Here is a 21,438-nt window from a genome sequence, read left to right on the forward strand (position 1 = left end):
CTGCTGCCCTTTATGCACATGCTCAGTAGTGACCAGTGCTGGGTAGATGTAGCAGAGATGAATCTGTGCTACACTTTATGCACATGCTCAGTAGTGACCAGTGTTGTGGAGATGTAGATGTGACGAATCTGTGCTGCACTTTATGCACATGCTCAGTAGTGACCAGTGCTGTGGGGTCGTGTATGAGATGAATCTGTGCTGCCCTTTATGCACATGCTCAGTAGTGACCAATGCTGGGGAGATGTAGCTGAGATGAATCTGTGCTACACTTTATGCACATGCTCAGTAGTGACCAGTGCTGTGGAGTCGTAGATGAGATGAATCTGTGCTGCCCTTTATGCACATGCTCAGTAGTGACCAATGCTGGGGAGATGTAGCTGAGATGAATCTGTGCTACACTTTATGCACATGCTCAGTAGTGACCAGTGCTGTGGAGTCGTAGATGAGATGAATCTGTGCTGCACTTTATGTACATGCTCAGTAGTGACCAGTGCTGTGGAGTCGTAGATGAGATGAATCTGTGCTGCACTTTATGTACATGCTCTGTAGTGACCAGTGCTGTGGGGTCGTGTATGAGATGAATCTGTGCTGCACTTTATGTACATGCTCAGTAGTGACCAGTGCTGTGGAGTCGTAGATGAGATGAATCTGTGCTGCACTTTATGTACATGCTCTGTAGTGACCAGTGCTGTGGGGTCGTGTATGAGATGAATCTGTGCTACACTTTATGCACATGCTCAGTAGTGACCAGTGTTGTGGAGATGTAGATGAGATGAATCTGTGCTGCCCTTTATGCACATGCTCAGTAGTGACCAGTGCTGTGGGGTCGTGTATGAGATGAATCTGTGCTGCCCTTTATGCACATGCTCAGTAGTGACCAGTGCTGGGGAGATGTAGATGAGATGAATCTGTGCTGCACTTTATGCACATGCTCAGTAGTGACCAGTGCTGTGGGGTCGGAGTCAGGGAAAGTGAGGAGTCAGAGGTTTGGCTTACCGACTGTACAACCCTGTTTGTAGTAAATATATTCTTTTTGACTGGTAATACTGTACTTATGCATGAATGATTGGCACCCCAATATCTAGTTATGTTGTGCCCACTCATATTATCATACTAAGTAGGGACAAACCACAATGATACAGGTAACAATTAAAGGCCCTTGTGTCAATTCATTCATACATCTCCAGAAAGAATTACAGAAGAATAACTACCACATATAGGAATATATATATATATATTTTTACTCTGAAATGCTGCAATGCTTCAGAGAAAACTTATTTTAAAAAGCCAGATGGGAACTATGCAGTTTGGATGATTGGTCCAAGAGGCTGCACCCCAGTGGCTTCTTCCCCCTTGACTGACAGGTCTCTTCCTATACCCACACACATATTCACGAATCAGATGACAGGTTTCCTGTAAAGAAGCACTCCTCCCATCAGAGTGTTTATCTTCTTTATATATTACAGTCAACATATTATATAGCACCATGTACTTACAATTGCTCATTTTGCCTTTCTACCCAGTTATTCTTCTCTTTTCCATTAGGTTTATGACATCACGCTATTAAAAACTGACTGCTGACTACGCTCTATGTAGAAACAGGAAGTCTCTTTTCCCTGCATGAGTCACCACCCACTTCTACACATGACCCAGCTGCTCCGCTCTTCCAACCTAACAGGGAAATTGCAGTGAGTACAATTGTGGTTCTAATGATGGCTCATGCAGAATGAAAGAGTTTCTTTATCTGCATAAATTCGATTACCATCAAAGAATGTCCCCAGAACATTATATGGCAGGAGTCACTCAGAAGCCTGCTATTAATTTAAAGGGCAGGTCATGCCTGATGGATATTAAAGTAACAGTTGTAAAAGTCTCACACTCTCACAATGTGTCTTGCAGGAAATCAGGGCAATTTACAAAGCAGAATATAAGAAGTGCTGCCTGTTAACATTTGCATATTACATTTCATAGCAATATTATAAAAATTCCTGCAAAACAGGTAAACATACATACATTGCGTTATCACAAATCGTAGAAAAATATTCCTCAGTGGGTTTTTTTTTTACAATTTCAGATAAAAAATGTAATATACTGAACAGTCACACCAAGTTTTTCGAAAAGAAACCAACTGCAATGGAGCCTTCAGGTACATATTTTGGATTTGCACTATGAAAAGTTTCTGTAGATCTTGAGGCTACTCTGAGAGAAATCTGCAGCAGGACCAGCAATTCTGCCTCGAATTGGTATGAGGATCAACTGATTTTCAGCATAAAAGGATACAGGATATTAAATAGTAATTACGCCGCACAAATTTGTGAATAAGAGATTGTTTCCAATCTACACATTACAGGTGGGAGAGATGCAGAATCACAGCTCGACAGCGGATCTAGCCGTCTCAGACATTGCTGAGCTGTGATTGCCAATGTCAAAAAGGGAGGGTGAAAGCCCCCACCACTAGAGAAGACTCAGAAGAAACGCCCAGTTGCACTACATGCAGAGATTTCACATACTGCGCTCCAAAGGCAACAAATGCCAATATCTCTTCAATGGAGTGATGCAGTGCAAAATCAAAAAGAGTGACAGACTAGGGGGAGCTCACGGATTTTTACAATGCATTTAAGTCACGTTTTTGAGCAAGTGACAGATTCTCATTAAACATGCATAAAATTTGCAATGTATGAACATGGCCTTACAGAGCTTTCCTCCAAAAGATACATGCATTATATAAATTGTTTTTTTAATGCATGTATGTTTTGGAGGAAAGCTCTGTACGGCATGTCCACACATACATATAAGAGCTTGTAAAAAAAAATATAAAGTCATGCCATTAAGGGCTATCTTCTTCAGGTATGGGGGTCCGATCACTGGGACCCCAATGATCCAGAGAATGGCTGAATGGTGTAGAGGTTGAGCATGTGCACGCCCACTTCATTCATTTTCAATGGGACCAATGGAAATAGAGAGCTGCATTTGTCTCCGGCATGGAGGGGACCTTATACATGCTTCTCATACAGGGGTCCTTTGCTCTCACTGTCCGCCCCTGATAGGGCCCATCAATGCACATTAATGAGCATGGATCTCCTATATGCAAGTCATTTAAGTGCTCATTTACTAGTCTGTTCTCAAAGGCCAACAAGCAATGATGGGGTAGAATGATTGCTAATGTTATCTTTCTGTCCCTATTAAATATCATACACAGGAAAATGACTTTTTTTCTGGCATTAACAATCCGATTACAAACTAGCATTTGCTTGAACATCAGTTTAGCAGCATCCTCACACAGGCAGGTTAATCGGGAATGGTTGTTCATATGCTCATTCGCAGATTATCTACTAGTGCATATGCGCCTTTACTGTCCATTCCCGTCTTATATGCTGCTTGTCACATAGATTGCGCTGCAAGCAAAATCTGAGCTCACCGATTGGCTGCAGAACTGTCAATGTCATAGCCAAGCCAACTGAACTGTTCCGTAATATAAAGCAAACACTATATAATTTTATACTGCACACCTTATATTACACCACAAACCTGAGCAAAATCTATTACTTCAACTCTGGCAGATTTTACCCCTATGGTCTAGTAGTCCTCTATCCACAGTGATTGCTTGACACATCAGTAAATGCAGACATCAGAATAAGTATTGAGCGTTGATCTTTATGCAGTTTATACATTATTTTTTATAGATTTTTTGATTTATATAAAGCTAAAAATCTACCAACTCAGCTAAAATGCTAATCTGCCAGTCATTATGCAACTACATGGCCATATTTGTAGGAGGTCCTATTTCTGGTAGTGAAGACTTTATTACATACATGAAAATATATTAATCCCATACAGTTCTGAAATGCAATATCATTGCAGAAATCACTATTGGTATAATTACAGCTGAACTAGATGGACATAAGGTCTTCCTTCAGCCTTCAAAACTATGTTACTATGTTACAGCACGAGTCTTAAATATGAAAACGAGAAAAATAAACTGGTGTTATCCAATCAAAAGAGATCCATCACCTTGCCCACACAAGTACTCCAGGACCAAAGTGAACAGTAGGCAATGGTAATGATGATTATAATAACGCACAATATTCCACTAATTGAGACATTTCTTTACAAATAGTTGGAAATCAATTACTTTCTTGTATGTTTTCTATTTTTTATATTACTTTATTACTTTTGTATTTTATACTGTGGTTACTGCGGAAAACCATAATTTCCTTCAGGCTCTAAATAAATTCTTAGTTTCGACAGGAAGGAGAATCCACCTAAGGATGCCTTAATGCCATGAAATTGGAATAAAATGCAAATCAACCACATAGTAAAACATTCCTAGCCACTGAGTCGGAAAGCGATTTAGTATCCGGATTGTAAAGTAAAACTTTCTTAACGACAGGACAAACTAATTTGCTGTTGGCCTAAAGCATGAAGGGGTTGGAACTCAAGTACATTTCTAGACAAGTAGGTTCCTTAGTTCTGGTGCACAAACAGGGCTAAAACTACACACAGAATTTTTTGGAGATGGACTATTACAATAGGCGCTAATAAAAAAAACACTGATCAGATACTGATGAAAACTGTATCCCGTACAGTGACGAAAGTCTGAGTGAGCCATAAAAAGCTGTTAACGGTAACTGAAATAGGGAAATGGCGCAAAGCAGCAGTAGCCGATCTGAAAGCCCCAGTTTAGTTTGAAGGTTACATTGACCCTTCCAGTCAAAAGGCAACCATATATCTACTCTGTCCAGTCAAGAGTCTTTTCAACTTGATGGAATCAACATAGAGAAAGTTGATGCATGAAAATCCATTCTATGGTTTTGTGCCTTTGAGAGTCATTGGCTGGAATTTGGAATTTTCAGACTATGAACTTCTTACCACCCAGTATTCGCAGTAAGTTGGTCAGAATATATCAACATTTGTCACTTTTATCGAGCCAGTGCCATCACGCATGATGACTTAATATGAAGAACCTGTTCTTAAAGTCTGATATTAATTTTGGATGCTTAACAAAAAAAAAAAACAGGATTCTTCCTTTTTAAAAATTTACATTATATACCGCATACTGAATACAGGAAGTTGCCTATAAGGTCAATTATATTTGTAGTTCAATATATCTTAATCATTAAATTCAAAGCGGAGCGGTGAGTCCCATAAGTGACTCGACATTTAGAGATGTGTAGTTTCCTATTGCACATACACATCGATTCTTAGATGAGGGATTTAGAGGGAACTAAAAGTACTAGACGGTGTGGATATCCTAAGAACTGTGTAGCCTTAAGATCACAGGATACCCCCGGTGGATACATGGTTTTAGCCTATAGTAAAAATGGTGAAGGTTTTACTAATAGTAAAATGCAGTTTATATCTATTGATACCCAAAAATATATCAGTACAGCTTATAACACATTACCAGGCAGCAGTGTAATACTGAAAAATTATGGGATGTAAGGGGTAAAGTTTCTCCTTGCAGAGAGTGACAAACCAGGCCTGGCAAGTCAGAGTGAGGAGACTTATAGGCCATGCATGCTTCTCTGGGACAGGCAATTTGCATAATGAAAAAGTATGTTACATGCTAATAAAATAAAATTTTTCTAGAAGCACTTAAACATTAACTAGGGTTACACTAGGGATAAGATAAGGGCTGTGGTTATGCTTAGGACTAGGGTTATGGCACTAAAATTGTAAAATTATTAAAAAAATATATAATATAATAAACGTATAACTTTCTATTTTTAAAATTTTGAACAAAAAAAAAACACACACTAGAAGGTCAAAGTGTAAACTATAATTATATCAGTATGCTCAAAATATAATACATGTGCTTGCGGGGATAAGGGATATTATATTGGTCAGGATGTGCTAACAGTTCATGGGTTAGGAGCACCAAGTACAGTGCTGTGCAAATTAATTAGGACAAAGCATTTTTTTAAGTAAAATTGTAAGTTGGTTACCAGTCAGTGATTCAAACCAGTTTTAACTACTTTGAACAGGTGCTGGCAACCCACGCTAGGCCACTGCACACATGTGATCACAATGAATGGTCAAGTAGGTTAATTCCTCTGTAAATTCACATATGACACCCTTGAAAAAAATCGTTTTTAAGAAACCCAGAGTAGGATGAATTCCTGTTCTCTCTCTAAGGCTGGAGTCACACACAACGAATAAAAAATCGGTCCCATTTTAACGGTACGAAATCGCCCAAAGATTTCTTGTCCAGGGATCCGTCTGTCATCCCATTTACCGGCGATGAACCGATTTTATTCGCATCTAAGCATCAAATTGACATCCAATGCCAATGCCTGATGCTCTTTCCTGTTGACCTGGAGAAGTCTTGCGATTTAATCGCAAGTCACACGTGTGGTGCGTTTTCAATGCGTTTTTTAATCGCATGCATAGACTTGCATTGTCGAATCCGATCCGAAAATCGGTGACATTCGCAGCATGCTGAGATTGTCTCGGTCCGAGGAACGGATCCGATAAAAAACCGCATGATGGGAGCAGCACCATAGAATAACATTGGGACGAATGCAATGCGATTTTTTTATCACATTGCATTCGTCCGATTTAATCGCTAGTGTGACTCCGGCCTTAGGGCAGTTTCACACGTCCAGATAATTCCGGTACCGGAAAAACCGGTACCGGAGCTATCCGTGTCCGTGTGTCTGTGTGCATACGTATGCCATCCGTGTGCTATCCGTATGTCCGTGTGTACCATCCGTGTGCTGTCCGTGTGCTGTCCGTATGCTGTCCGTGTCCGTGTTTTTGAAAAATTATTTTCAATGTTAACCCTTTGACTTTTAAAAACGCCTACGGATCGCACACGGACAGCATCCGTGTGCGATACGTGTTTACACGGACCCATTGACTTGTATGGGTCCGTGTGATCCGTGCTGTTGCACAAAAACGGACATGTCAGCGTGTTTTGCACACGGACACATGGTCCGTGAAAACACGCTGACATCTGCATAGACACATTTATTAGAATGTGTCTACGTGTGTCAGTGTCTCCGGTACGTGAGAAAACTGTCACTACACGTACCGGAGACACCGACGTGTGAAACTGCCCTTAGGGCGCAGTCAGATGGCCATATAGATCGGACCGCAATGCACAGACTGGCCGGCAGCTCTCCTGACCTGAGTGACTGCTTCATATATTTCTACGCAGCCGTCACGCTCACTTTGGGAGAGCCGCGGCCAGTCTGAGCATTGCTCTCCGATTTATACAGCCATCTGACTGCGCCCTTAGGCTGTAATTAGATGAGCCGGTATTTATCTGGTAACGCGTGACGATCATCTATATACAGATGTAGCAAAGTTAACTTTAACATAGATAAGCACAGTACTGGGATATCACAGCACAAAAAGTGCAAAGTCAAGTTATTTCAACCCTCTAAAGTGAAAAGACCTTGTGTTACAAGTCGCGAAGAGCAAATGTGCTCGAATAAGGTATTATCAGAGCATGCTTGAACTCTAATTGAGTATCTTCAGAGTGCTCGAATACTATGTCCGAGTACCCGCGGCTGCATGTCTCGTGGCTGTCCAACAGCCACAACACATGCAGGGATTGCCTAACAAACAAGCAATCCCTGCATGTGTTGCGGCTGTTGAACAACCACGAGGCATGCAGCCACGGGGACTCGAACATAGTATTTGAGCACACCGAAGATGCTGTATTACACACGAGCGTGCTCTGATAACATCTTATTTGAACATGCTCGCTCATCACTAATTACAAGTCATCAAGAGGGAGCATGGTTTGTCAAGTCAAATGTGGCTACATCTATAGAAGCATACTAGCACTCGTTTACAGAGATGATCGTTCTGGTCTCACGCGGTATCATATCTCAAGCACATGTCCTGTTTTTATGGGGCGTCATGTTGCTCGTAATGATAATTTTTATACCGTCTGATCAACCGACAACTGAGCAGTTCTCTTGTTTGTAGGGAGAACATGGGCAGATATAATTGGTAACGACTAGTATTCTTTGGAAAGCTCATTCAATTCTCAGCCTGTCTTAATGCATCTTGTCAATCCCAAGTGTGGGATTGACAAGGCTACAGTTGCGTGGATTCATAACTGGCTCATTGATCGTACTCAAAGAGTGGTAATAAATGGTTACACATCCAATTGTAAAAGTGTTTCAAGTGGGGTACCACAAGGCTCTGTCCTGGCCCCAGTGTTGTTCAACATTTTTATAAGTCATCTACATAAGGGAACTGAAGGTAAATTAATCTACTTTGCAGGCAATGCAAACCTAGGAGGAATAGCTAACCCTAGAGAAGAGAGAAAAGGATTCAGAAGGATCTAGATAAGCTTGGACAATGGACAAGGACTAATAGAATGGTATTTAACAGGGAGAAATGCAAGATTCTACATCTAAGAAAGAAAAATGAAAATTACATCGACAGAATGGTATCAATAGGACTAAGCAACAGCACGTGTTAAAAAGACTTGGGTATACTAATAGATCACAGACCGCACAAGAGTCAACAGTGTGATGCAATGTCTTTGTGTTTTCAGTGGACTCCTAGAGCACACTGGCACTTTACAGCCTGTGGGGCTACTCACATGTTCGGGGTTATTTTACAGACAGAAAGTTGACTTTAGAAAAGAAGGAGACATGTCTTACTCTGGTCCAAGCTTATTCAACTGAACGGGTCAGTGAAAACAAACACCCAAACAACAGAGCTCACAGATGCCAACTGTTTTGCAACAGTGTGCTGTCAGTTTTTTTACCAACTGGTTATAAAGGAAAATTTGGGAAATTTGCTGTTTGTTTTTTTCAGACATGAGAAAAATGGATGAGGCTTGGATAATGGATGCAGATATGGTCCGAAAACCGATGAAATTACATCCAGCACCGGGATGGGAGGTTTTTATTTTTCAGATGAGGGAAAAAAAGCTGACATGTGAATTCAGCCTTAATATGCATATGGTACTCAGCAGGAAACTACTACTTTAGCAAGAGTTTGTAAAGTCCATAGAAAAAGTCACCCCAGAAGAACATGTCACTAGAGTAATGAAGAACTGGCTTTATTTGAGCATAAACCAAAAGATTGACAGTAATGTTCAAATCACCGCCTGAAGGAGAAACCTGGCTGCGGTGGCTGCAGTTATGCCTATGGTCAGAGGAAATCCATGATGTCATTGTTAGGACGTACAAACACCATACAGATGTTGCCTCGGTCGCATTCAATCTCAGGACCTCAGTGCTGCTATTAATTAGCGTTAGGCTACGTTCCCACATTGAATTTTTGCTGAGCATTTTGCATTTCGTATTTTCGAAAAAAAAAAAATGCAAGTAACCCATTTTACTTAAAGTACACAAATTCTGCAACATCAAAAACTCAGCAAATAAATATTCATTGTGGGAACGTACCTTAACTCAAATAAGAATCACATGCACCAGGTGAGGGTGGGCTATACCTCGATTCATAACAAAAGTCCAATATCCAAGATATCCAATATCCAGAAGGGTCCAGGTCACAGCAAGATGACTTTTTTTGTTTATTTGCGGGGCATGAATGCGCAAACAGCTGTAACACATATTGGTCGTGCCATAATGAAGAACTAAGAGAAGCATCTGGGACCCTTGTTGCATATTATACCACTGAATGGCCATGAATAAAAGGAGTTACATAACCAGCAATTACATAATAAATCCTTATCATATCCGCTTCCTTTACAAGTGAAAGCAATCCAAAAATAACAGGGCAGAAGTCTGCAGATCCTGAGAACATGATAAGGAAAGGATGGTGGTTTGGTTAGACTGTTGCTTTGAAGTCCTAGAGTCCAGGGTTCAAATCTAAGGAAAGACATTGGGTTTGAGTCATCATTTGCCCTTTTGTCACTTTTATTTTTTTTGCACCAAATTCATCACAATGATACATAACAGTTAATGAATTTTGCTCAAAAGTAAAAAAAAATGCATTTTATTTGTCCTTTAGCCGTTTTGTGATTTATTTTCTTTTAGCACAAAAAAAGATGTGCTCCAAAATATCTAGAGTTAAAAAAAAAAAAAAAACAACACTCCGGGGAGGGAAGCTGGAGTACATTTGCACTAAATTAAGCAAAATTATAAATTTATGAACCATGTGAAAATATCTGAAAACCCCAGCACCACAGACAATTGCATACTTAAAAAAAAATACAGGTTAACATACATTTTTAAAAAGGCGCAAATTAGAAAAAAAAAGTAGTAGAGTGAATGAAAACCAGGAGAAAACCCCCAAAAGAGACAAAAAAGTGCAAATGAATCAATCAGGCCCATTATCTACATGGGAGTTTTGTTCCTTCTCACTGGGTTTCTGTCAACACTTTAATAATACACTAATAGGTTCATTGACTTAAGGTACTGTCACACTTAGCGATGCACCAGCGATCCCGACCAGCGATATGACGCGGTCAGGATCGCTGGTGCATCGCTAAGTGGTCGCTAGTGAGCTGCCACACAGGCAGATCTCACCAGCGACATCGCTGGGGACGGGGGTCGCTACTTACCTGTCACACTAGGCGATCCTGCGTCCTCCCGCCTGGCTCCACGCTCGTCGCTCGTCTCTCCACAGGAAGCGCCGCAGGAAGCTGACGACGAGAAGCGGTCCTGAACGTTCTCGCACGATCAGCGATAACCAGCGGGGGAGCGGGTCGTAGGTAAGTATCACATGCAGCGATATCGCTAGCAATATCGCTATAACATCACAAGCTTAGTGTGACAGTACCTTTACTATGAAATAGGTATGAGATTGATTATATTCACACAACCGTATTGTCCGTGTTACAGCCCAACTGTGCGGTTTTGAGCTACACCCTCAGGTCAGGTGACTCACTGTCGAGTCAGTCTTTGGGGCCACAACAGACCGTAAAAAAAAAGAAAAAAAAGAAAGTGATGACAATCTGAGCAGTGATGTAGAATATGGTGATGCTATATAAGCAACGTATATAAATCTGAAATCAGAACACTGGAGAGACAGACCCACATTATGGGGAGCACAGTGGCTCAGTTGCTTTGCAGCGTTGGGGTCCTGGGTTCAAATCTCACCAAGGACAACATCTGCAAGGAGTTTGTATGTTCTTCTCATGTTTGCGTGGGTTTTCCCCGGGTTCTCCGGTTTCCTCCCACTTTCCAAAGACATACTGAATGGGAATCTAGATTGTGAGCTCCAATGGGGACAGTGCCAATAATGTCTGTAAAGCGCTGTGGAATTAATGGTGCTATATAAATGAGTAAAATAAATAGATATTGGAATACAATGGCATGGACTGAAGCAGTGGGACTTTTAGCTTGGAAGCTTTCATACTGTAATAATTTAGCTTGTAAGTCCGGGTGCCTATGATCTGGAAGTAGCAGTGCTTTGGACACAGCGTATATTCGCTGCATCCAAAGTGCTGCCTTCTATTGAATGCAGGTACATCTGCATGTGCTTGTAAAGGAGAGAGGTTCATTGGATGCAGTGAAGAGCCGGAGGCAGAGAAGGGGTTAACAGGATTTACTGAACAGGTAATTAAACAAGGAATACTCCACACAGGGAGGCAAGATTAGTAACGGCAACGACGGGAATTGCACACATACACAATGCTTGAGAAAAGGGGTATACAAAAAAAGGTAACTTATCGCTTGCAGTTCTTGTAGGGGAAAGACTGGAATATCTCCCGACGGTGTCACAAATCGTGGACAATGTCTCTGGCTCTGTTACGAAGGAAAGAGAAGCACTGTCTCCCAACGGAGCTGATGTATCCGGTCCCGCTTGGCTTGAGTGCGCTGGAACGTAGAAACAGTCCTTTGTGTAGATTCCTCAGGGATGGTGCTGAACACGAACCATAGGCACGCTCGCAGACCGCGGCAGCGGGCGGTCCTCTGGATTAGTTTCTAAGAACGGAGCAAGTGAGCTTATCTGCAACTGCAGGCGGGAAGGAGCCATCCAAAAAGGCAGGGTCAGAAACTAGCTCGGTCGTGACACAGTCAACTTTAGAGTAAGTACGTTGGGGGATGGATGACGTGGAGTTAGCAGTCGGAGCAGCAGGGAGGGAGTCAACCTTCTCCTTGTTCTTCTGTCACTTTCCCGCCAAGTCTCACCCGTTCCCGTGCTCAGTCCTTTTTATATTCCCTGTGCCCCCTGCTGTCCAGCGTGAAGGTCCTCCCCTCCCAGAAGAACTCTCTCCTGGCAACAGTGGTGACAGTCCCGATAGTTCCGGCCTCAAAGGGCACCGGAAACCACTGACTCTGTCCCGGCTCATCTTCTTACATGTTCACCAAACCATGCAGATTCACCGAGTCCAATACATTCTATTGATGTAATTTCTATTGCGGAGACTAGCGAAACTGACATACTGCGGTCTTGATAGACGCCTCACATGTCAGTGTCCACTTGTGATCTGCAGGAGACTATGCACGCATAGTGGACATGGGATTTCTATAAATCTCACCCTCCATGCTGTCGTGGCTGACCGTTGCGGATTTGATGCTGCAAAAGTAAGCAGCGTCAAACCGGAAGCAATTACTGATTGTGGGCCTAAACGATGCAGTTCTGATGCAGGCATCTTCATAGAATTCTCATTTCTCAAGTACTTTTTTCTCTTCCTTGTGAGCCAACTTGTAGAAACTACATCCCTGGAAAGATTGGTCTTCTCATTTCAATAAGTGGAGACAATCCACAATGGTCCTCAACCTCCAGACCACCAACATGGTGCATACATCCAAAAAACAAGAAAAATATTGATGCAGTTTTTCCTAGGAGTAAATGAAAAGTATCACGATCGCAAAGTGTGACCTGAGCTTTAAAGTTCTTATTCCTCGATACCTACACATAGGCTAGATGATAAACATATAATTGGGGAATCCAACTGTTTAAGGGTACCTGCAGACGAGTGCATGATTAATCGTCTGAATTTCATCCAGAAAATGTGGATTTTTTTTTTATTTTTGCATCACATTTTCAACCATGTGCCCGATTTTTTTATGGACGTGCGACGTTCATGTGTCAGCCGTACAACTACAGTTTCACAGGTTGATAACAGAAATCTATTTGTCACTCTGATGGTCCGGTTTTGATCCGATTTTTTTTCTTGCAACCATAGACTCAAATGGGCTAGTCTCATCCGAGACTCTGATGGAAATAATGCATGCTGTGATTTTTCTCATATAGACATTTGAACCAGGAAAAAAAAAATCTTTCTGAACAGCACTATTGAATATCGAATAACAAGGATCAGCATGTGGTCCGATTAAAAAACAGCTAGCACATGTCTGATGTATAAACTCGCCTGAATGAGCCCTGACAGTAAGGGGCCATGTGGATAGACCCCCGCCAACCATACATTTTCTATACACCCAGGCAATGCGATTATTTGATATTATAATGTTTATCCGAAAAATACAACTTTTCTATACAACGCCAGTGTGCCAAACATAGCCACCGAGATTTTAGGCCTTGCAGCTCCAAATCGAAAAACTGTTTGCAAGGCATCCCTAATATAACCTCAGTTTATTGCTCGCTGGAAGGTTTCTTCTACACGTTGGGCAGAGATCTGGCACAGGCTGGCGTATCAGACTGCAGAGCTCCGCGTCATATGTCACATCTTGTTTGTTGTCCGGACATTTCTGCAGCGTCTTGTTCTTCTGACATCTCGTAAGGTCGATCCAATGTGCGACAGTCAATATTCTACATGTCAGAGATTCACGAATGGCCACAGACTGACTGCAATGTGTCACAGCGGTAATCCTACACCATCAGCTCTATGGAAAGCAGTGAACGTTACCTGCCCCTGGCCGTAACTAGAGCGGTCAGGATATACCGCCATCGGCACCACTGCCTTTTCTCTGATTTCATCCTTGTATGTATTTATTTTCCATTTTCTATAAATACCATTTTTCCATTGAATATCAAAAATATCAGACTGCCAAAAATTGAGGTTATTTTCATTAAAAAAAAAAAACACAAAAAAAAACATTCACTTTATTATAAACGGTCTATTTGCTTAACTGACATGGATAGAAAAGTAAAAAAATTCAATATTTATAAACTGTTTTTCATCATTTTTTAAGGGCTCACATGACCTTGTAAGGCCGGTTTCACATTAGCGCATTTTCAGCGCGCGCACGGCCGGGGGTAGCTCCGCCCCCGAGCCGGCTCTCTGCCCGGCGTGCCCGCCCCTTCCTTGTAGCGCCGCCTCCTAGCGGACAGCGGCGCCTGCGATCGGCGCACCCTATCTTTAGCATAGGGTGCGCCGATCGTGCGCAGGCCGTGCGCTAGTTGCGCTTTGACCTGCGCTGCGCACTTTTGACGGTGCGCCGTGCGCGCCAAAATCCGAAAAGTTTGATTTTGGCGCGCACGGCGCACCGTCAAAAGTGCGCAGCGCAGGTCAAAGCACAACTAGCGCACGGCCTGCGCACGATCGGCGCACCCTATGCTAAAGATAGGGTGCGCCGATCGCAGGCGCCGCTGTCCGCTAGGAGGCGGCGCTACAAGGAAGGGGCGGGCACGCCGGGCAGAGAGCCGGCTCGGGGGCGGAGCTACCCCCGGCCGTGCGCGCGCTGAAAATGCGCTAATGTGAAACCGGCCTTATTCAATGAACTCGGACCAATGTTATTCAGTGATGCAGTGCTGATTTACGTATTTTTTTCTAACATCTATTTGGCGTGAGAAAAAAAAACACAGAATGTTGAGATATTAATTGGAAATTGGATGGGTGCGAGAAAAAAAACAAATAATCAGATGCCACACAGTATGGCAGCTTAGGAGACTGTAAATGGTCCTGTAACAGATTAATAGCTGCTGATTAAAAAGAACGGATTGTATACGGTTGACAAGTGAGAAAAAAATTATCACACTTTTCTGGATGGAAATTGGACTTTTTTTATTTGCTCATGTGAACGCAGCCTTAATGCTGGTCATTTTCAGGTGAGTATAAGGGCTCGCTCACATGAGCGAATAAATCTGACGAGTGCAATTCGATAAAAGATTGTACTGCACTCGGCCCAACGTTATACTATGAGGCACCTCACATCTGAGATGCTCTTCTCCTGCCAATTCGAAATGAGAAAAAAAAAGTTGGCACCGAAACTCGGATCGCACAAGTCTATGGGTGCGTGTGAAGCATCATACTGCACTCAGATGTCACCCGAGTGCAGTGCGATTCCCACAAACGCCAGCGATGGAGAAGTTACTTTCTCCATCTCCTCCGCACCTGTACTGCGATTCTCACATGTGAGAGGATGGGAGCATAGAGTACTGACACTCGCGGCAGAGCAGGAGCCGAGTGTCATTAGACCATCGCCTCGGATGTCATACGCTGGTGTGACTCCAGCCTTCCAGGGGCATTTGTACAATTATATTAGGAACACCGAGTCCTTGTTCGGCCGCGGGTCTAATGATAATGAAAGCGGAAAAAAAGTGGACAGTTCCTGTGATTAGGCTTGGGTCTGAAAAATGCTCTACTGAAACTGTACATTGATTATTTGTCAGTTTTGACCCTTTTACAAAAAAAGCACACGAAGCCTAAAACGCATCTCCTAACCAGCAAATAAAATACACAACTCATCTACAAATACAAGAATGCCATAATACATCGACGTAACACATGCCCGGTATTACATTCACTCTACACAGCCTTAAAAGCTCAAATGAACAATTCTAGATATCCTAATAATTATTAGGAATTCTAATCATTCATACTCCGGTCCATGTATCAGTCTAAATATTGAAGGCCTATCCGACTATTTTTTAAAGAACAGGTGCCTCCAGTCGGGCAACGATCATGTATTAAATTAGGGGCAAGGATCATGTATTTAATTAGGGGCAAGGATCATGTATTTAATTAGACGCCAGGCTCCTGGGAGGGTCGCTGAGGATTTAAGCCCCTCTTTTCATTAAGCATTTAGGCTAATTGCCATAAATCTCAGTTATGTCCATCCGCTGTGTCCATTTAGCAGTAATTGGCCTGAAGATATCTGTGCGCCCATTCTCCAGCTGAGCAGCCACATGCCAGGAGGGCAGGGTTAAAACTTCCCAGCTGCAGAGGGATAGTCAGTGACAGCCTGCACCCAGCAGCATGCAGATACCGGCTCCCCATTGTGCGGCTCCCCATTGTGCGCAGATACCGGCTCCCCATTGTGCGGCTCCCCATTGTGCGCAGATACCAGCTCCCCATTGTGCGGCTCCCCACAAATGCAGCTCTCCGGACAGCGCTGACCTGAATGCACACATTTACTACAGCCGCACACAAGGTCACAACTTCCCCTACAATCTTCCTACACATCCATGCTCTAGAATAAAGGATCCCATTCCTACCAACCTTGCTCCTGCTCCTCAGGCTTGGCCGGCTGGTTCCCCATGATGCAGAATAGTGCTCAGACCTATCACATTGGCCTGCATGTCCGGGCTCTGGCTACAGACATATTCCAAGTCACTTCTGCAGCTGGACCTTTGTAATGGGTGTATTGTCCTACATAGAGAACTCCCAGCTTTCCAACAGCGAGCAGTGGGAGCGAAGCCTGGGTGCCTGTGTCAGGGCAGTGCTGTGGCCATCCCTCCTCTCTAATTACAATACTCAGCACAGAAAGGCAGGGCTGTGCAGTTAATTAGCCGGCTGCCTGCTGGAATCAGGAAAGAAAGAAGAAAAAGGTGACTCAACATGTGAAGGAGGCCACATAGAGGCCAGCAGAGGCACTGCAGGCTGTGGGGAGGGAATATGGCATTTCTCTACATCTGCTCTCAGGATAACAGCGGATTGTGATGGGATCTCTGATCGATGCAGTTATGTGATCTAGTAACCATCGACTCAAATTGATGTTTATTAAATAATTTGTATGGTTTCCCAAGTTTATGTTTCCATATATAAATATATTACAAAACTATTTATGTTTTTTGGTTTATGCTAATAGCACAGTGGCTCAGTGGTTAGCATAGTTACTTTGCAGCGCTGGGGTCCTAGGTTCATTTCATTCCCCCCCCCCCAGGACAACATCTGCAAGGAGTTTGTATGTTCTCCCCGTGTTTGCGTGGGTTTCCTCTGGTTTCTCCGGTTTCCTCCCACACTCCAAGACATACTGATAAGGAATTTAGATTGTGAGCCCCAATGGCGACAGTGATGATATGTGTAAAGTGCTGTAAGTGATGCTATAGAATTGAGAAAAATAATAGACCAAACATATAGGGAAGTGTTGTGCCAAATTTGGCCACTTTTTAAGAAGTCGTACATAAAGAATCAGCTGAAATTACCTGGATTGCTAAACTGAGCAAAGAAAGGAGTAAAAAAAATAAAAAAACATGCAAATACATATAAAATAGACTTAAAAAAGGTGCAAATAGAATGAATTAGATGCAAAAAAAAAAAAGCACAAAGCTAGATAAAAAACAGGCAGCAAGTCAATAATGAAACAGGGCCAATGAGTCTCTTTTTAAAGGGAACCCAACGCCATGAAAAATGCTATTTACCTGCAGATATAGGGTTAATCTGCAGATAAATAGCATCACAATACTAAAAGTGCAGCTATCGAGAGAAAATGAACCTTATTTGGTCCATAGGAAAAAAAAAACTATCATCTGAGCAGCTCTATTGAGCGACATTGGTCCGTGTGCTATCTGATTATAACATGGACAGCAGCACATGCATGTATACTACAATCGTCCGAACGAGAAAGTGACACAGAATCAACCCCATTACCCAATGCAATAGTGCTTACCCTTCATCAATAAGGACTGCACCTTGAGAAAGAGGCGAAACGCGCGTCAGTGGCGGCGCTGCACGTGTCCTGACATTATTCATGATGGGTAAGCACTATTGCATTGGGTAATGGGGTTCATTCTTAGGATGCGCACCTGTCTGTTATCCTCATGAATTACTGAATCCCAATCATTCTGCCCATGAAGCACTTAGCACTTTTTACATATTGATTTTGTCAGGACATTGGTAGTATAAATTACCTGATACTCATTATATCTTTATGTCAGTACTATTTTGTATTTACTATATGGCTAATAAATTTGCACCTTTTATGATAATTTTGGACGTGAACTCCCTCTTTTCTGATGTTTAATATGACAACTAGATGTAGCAGAGCTAGACGCGTCGCGGGACAATTAGATTATTATCTTCACTTCGGGGACAAGTGAGGATGGTGTTGTATTTTATTTTTTTTTTTATTTTTTATAGGGGACATTGTCTTCAATGGATTGGGAGCAAAGGTGAGTATAAATCTTCTTGGTTAATTTTAATTCATTAAAGGAGTCTTTGTCATTTATTCAAAGAAAGGACTTTATTCTGGGTGTTATAATTTTACAATTTCACTATTGGGTTAGTAACCGGAGCGTCTTATAGATCTATAGTAACATAGTAACATAGTTATTAAGGTTGAAGGAAGAATTTAAGTCCATCTAGTTCAACCCATATCCTATCCTAACTTGCCCTAACATGTTGATCCAGAGGAAGGCAAAACAAAACCCATGTGGCAAACAGTAAGCTTCACATTGGGGAAAAAAAATTCCTTCCCGACTCCACATACGGCAATCAGACTAGCTCCCTGGATCATCGCAATACTAAGGAAACTAGTGTATATAACCTGTAATATTATATCACTCATTACAACATCATACGGCAGAGAGTTCCATAGTCTCACTGCTCTTACAGTAAAGAATCTGCGTCTGTGAGTATGCTTAAACCTTCTTTCCTCCAGACGTAGCGGATGCCCCCTTGTCCCCGTCACAGGTCTAAGAGTAAAAAGAACATTAGAAAGGTCTTTGTATTGTCCCCGCATATATTTATACATTGTAATAAGATCACCCCTAAGCCTTCGATTTTCCAAACTAAATAACCCCACGTATAATAACCTGTCTTGGTATTGCAGACCCCCCAGTTCCCTAATAACCTTGGTCGCTCTTCTTTGCACCCGCTCCAGTTCAGCTATGTCTTTTGTCATGATCCAGTGTTGGATCTGGCGGTATTAAATGCATTAAGTGAACTTTTTTTCCTTTGGTTCCAAAGTGTGTCGTGATTGCCCCCGGTGGCCATTAGAATTATCACGTGGTGTCGTTCATTCTAAGTTGCCCGGTGGTGGGGTATGGTATCGCACCTTAGGTTTAGGTTAATGTTCACTTAATTATGGATTAGGTGTGACACCCTATAAAGGTGTGCTCAGGGTGTTCACTCACTGCCTGTGATATTGTGAGTTTGTGTTAACTCTGTTTTTGGAGAGCTTGGATGAAGGATGGAGCTGGTGAGGAGTCCTGCGCAGCTTAGCCAGGGGGGATGTGTTTCAGCAATGGTGTCTGGACGAAGGGCTGGCATGGTGTGGTGGAGTCGCAGTGATGGTGTCAGCGGGAAGTGTCTGCATGGGCTGGTGGAGTGGCGACTATGGAGAGTGGCACTCACCATGTGGGACTTGGCCGCTGAGCTGGACTCAAGCATGCTTAACTTCGTGTCAGAAGCTGAACACTTCCTTGGGACTCTGGTGCTGAGCAGCTGCAACTGGTGGTGGACTCTGCTCCAAGGCTGCACTAAGGTGAAGGATCCTGTTATGGTGATGGATCCGGGTGGAGGAGAAGACGCACGCAGGTGGTGGGCTCTGTTGCTGGGAGCGCACGCAACAGAGCAAAGCTAAGTGGTGTTTCCCCTGTATTGTCTCTTTCCTCATGTGTGTTATTAGTGCAGTGGTGGGATTAGTCTCCGCACCGACCCATTCCCTAGTGAGGGTTTAGGGTCAGGGTGAGCAAGGGCGTTAAGGTACGCGTGCGGCGACAGGTGCGGAGCCTGTTTAGGGAATGTGAGGAGTGCAGGGACACTTGCTCAGGGGAGTTTAGGAGGTCTCCACGTCCCCCATTCCCTATCGCAGGGCCCACCATTGTTAAAGTTTCCCAGGTTTCCCCTTTATTATTTAAATTCGCCGTACTGGAGGCGGGGTTTCCAGATTTTATGTATATAACGTGTAATACCCAAATTCGCCAGGTGGAGGCGGCGTATCCACCTGCACGTTTTATTATTTAAATGCGCCCCACTGGAGGCGGTGTATCCAGGGTCACGTGTGTCACATGGGTTCGCCTTGCGGAAACATCTGCGTCCTGACACATGTGATCATGACATCTTTCTTATACACCAGAGACCAAAACTGTATGCAGTATTCTAAGTGTGGTCGCACTAGTGACTTATATAGAGGTAAAATTATGTTCTCCTCATGAGCATCTATGTGTCAGAGACACCGCACTACACTCGCTCACAGAGCCAGTGCGCGTGTCCTAAGTACAGAAACAGTGCTAAAAGATACCTGTGGAGCAGGGCAGCAGAGGTGACAATGCTGTGCTTCAACTATTAGTGTCAGGGTCCAGTTAGCGCCGGAAAGTAAAGATGCACAGGACCTGCGGACACTGAAGTTAGCAAGCTGGCACAGGACATATGGTCAGGTGACTGCAAGGGGGCAGGGCTTAGCGTCCTGCTTTCAGATATGACAGGACACCATACAACAACTCAGAGTCAGGCAAAACGGAGGTCACAACAGTACGGGCAAACGAGGCACAGGAGGGACAAACAGACGGGTAGTCAGACAAAGCCAAAGGTCATACACAAGAGGGTGACGTGGTACCAAGGGGACGAGCAGAGAGAAGTCGGGTCACAAGCAGAGAGTCATACACAAGAGGTAGCGCAGTACAAGAGGGGCAGGCAGAAGTCGTAACAGGGACAGAACCAGATCAAAACCAAACAAGCAAGCAAGATATCAGGCACAAGGCACACGTACGCACAAGGTCAACTAACTTAGCCGAGGGCAGGAGTATAACTGACACCGGACCTAGGTCCAGTGATAACTAAATAGCCGCGCTCTGCCAGAGAGAGGCGGAACAATTAACCCCCAGTCTGATCAGGAGGGTCAAAGCGAAACCCTGTCCTGGATCATGACACTATGCCTCTTTTAATGCATCCCATTATTTTATTTGCCTTTGCAGCAGCTGCCTGACACTGGCCACTAAATGTGAGTTTGTCGTCCACCCATACACCCAGGTCTTTTTCAGTGACAGTTTTGCCCAGTGTTTTACAATTAAGTGCATAATTATACATCTTGTTCGTTCTACCCAAGTGCATGACCTTACATTTATCCCCATTAAAGCTCATTTGCCATTTATCAGCCCAAGCTTCTAGTTTACATAAATCCTCCTGTAATATAAAATTGTCCTCCTCTGTATTGATTACCCTGCAGAGTTTCATGTCACCTGCAAATATTGAAATTCTACTCTCTATGCCCCCTACAAGATCATTAATAAATATGTTAAAAAGAAGTGGGCCCAAAACTGACCCCTGTGGTACCCCACTGCTAACTGTGACCCAGGCCGAGTTGCTCCATTAATAACCACCCTTTGTTTCCTATCCCTGAGCCAGCTCTTAACCCACTTACACATATTTTCCCCATCCCCATTGTTCTCATTTTATGTATCAACCTTTTGTGTGGCACCGTATCAAAAGCT

At 43.1% G+C, this 21,438-nt stretch overlaps 1 protein-coding gene across 6 annotated transcripts in view; it reads right to left on the reverse strand.

Moving 5' to 3' along the window:
- Positions 1-21,438, reverse strand: part of SPECC1 (sperm antigen with calponin homology and coiled-coil domains 1) — a 490,142-nt gene that overhangs the window by 239,324 nt on the left and 229,380 nt on the right. Inside the window, exon 1 of one of the 6 annotated variants that reach the window (XM_073565378.1) lies at positions 16,286-16,609. The exons of the other annotated variants lie outside the window; for them this stretch is intronic. Within the exon in view, the coding sequence (XP_073421479.1) occupies positions 16,286-16,325 (40 nt within the window). The 5' untranslated portion in view covers positions 16,326-16,609. Of the gene's footprint in view, positions 1-16,285; positions 16,610-21,438 lie in introns of those variants that run through there. 6 annotated transcript variants of the gene reach the window in all.

The sequence above is a fragment of the Dendrobates tinctorius genome, unplaced genomic scaffold (assembly GCF_039654945.1).
Source record: "Dendrobates tinctorius isolate UK_male_01 unplaced genomic scaffold, ASM3965494v1 ptg000016l, whole genome shotgun sequence".
In the NCBI taxonomy this organism is placed as follows: domain Eukaryota; kingdom Metazoa; phylum Chordata; class Amphibia; order Anura; family Dendrobatidae; genus Dendrobates; species Dendrobates tinctorius.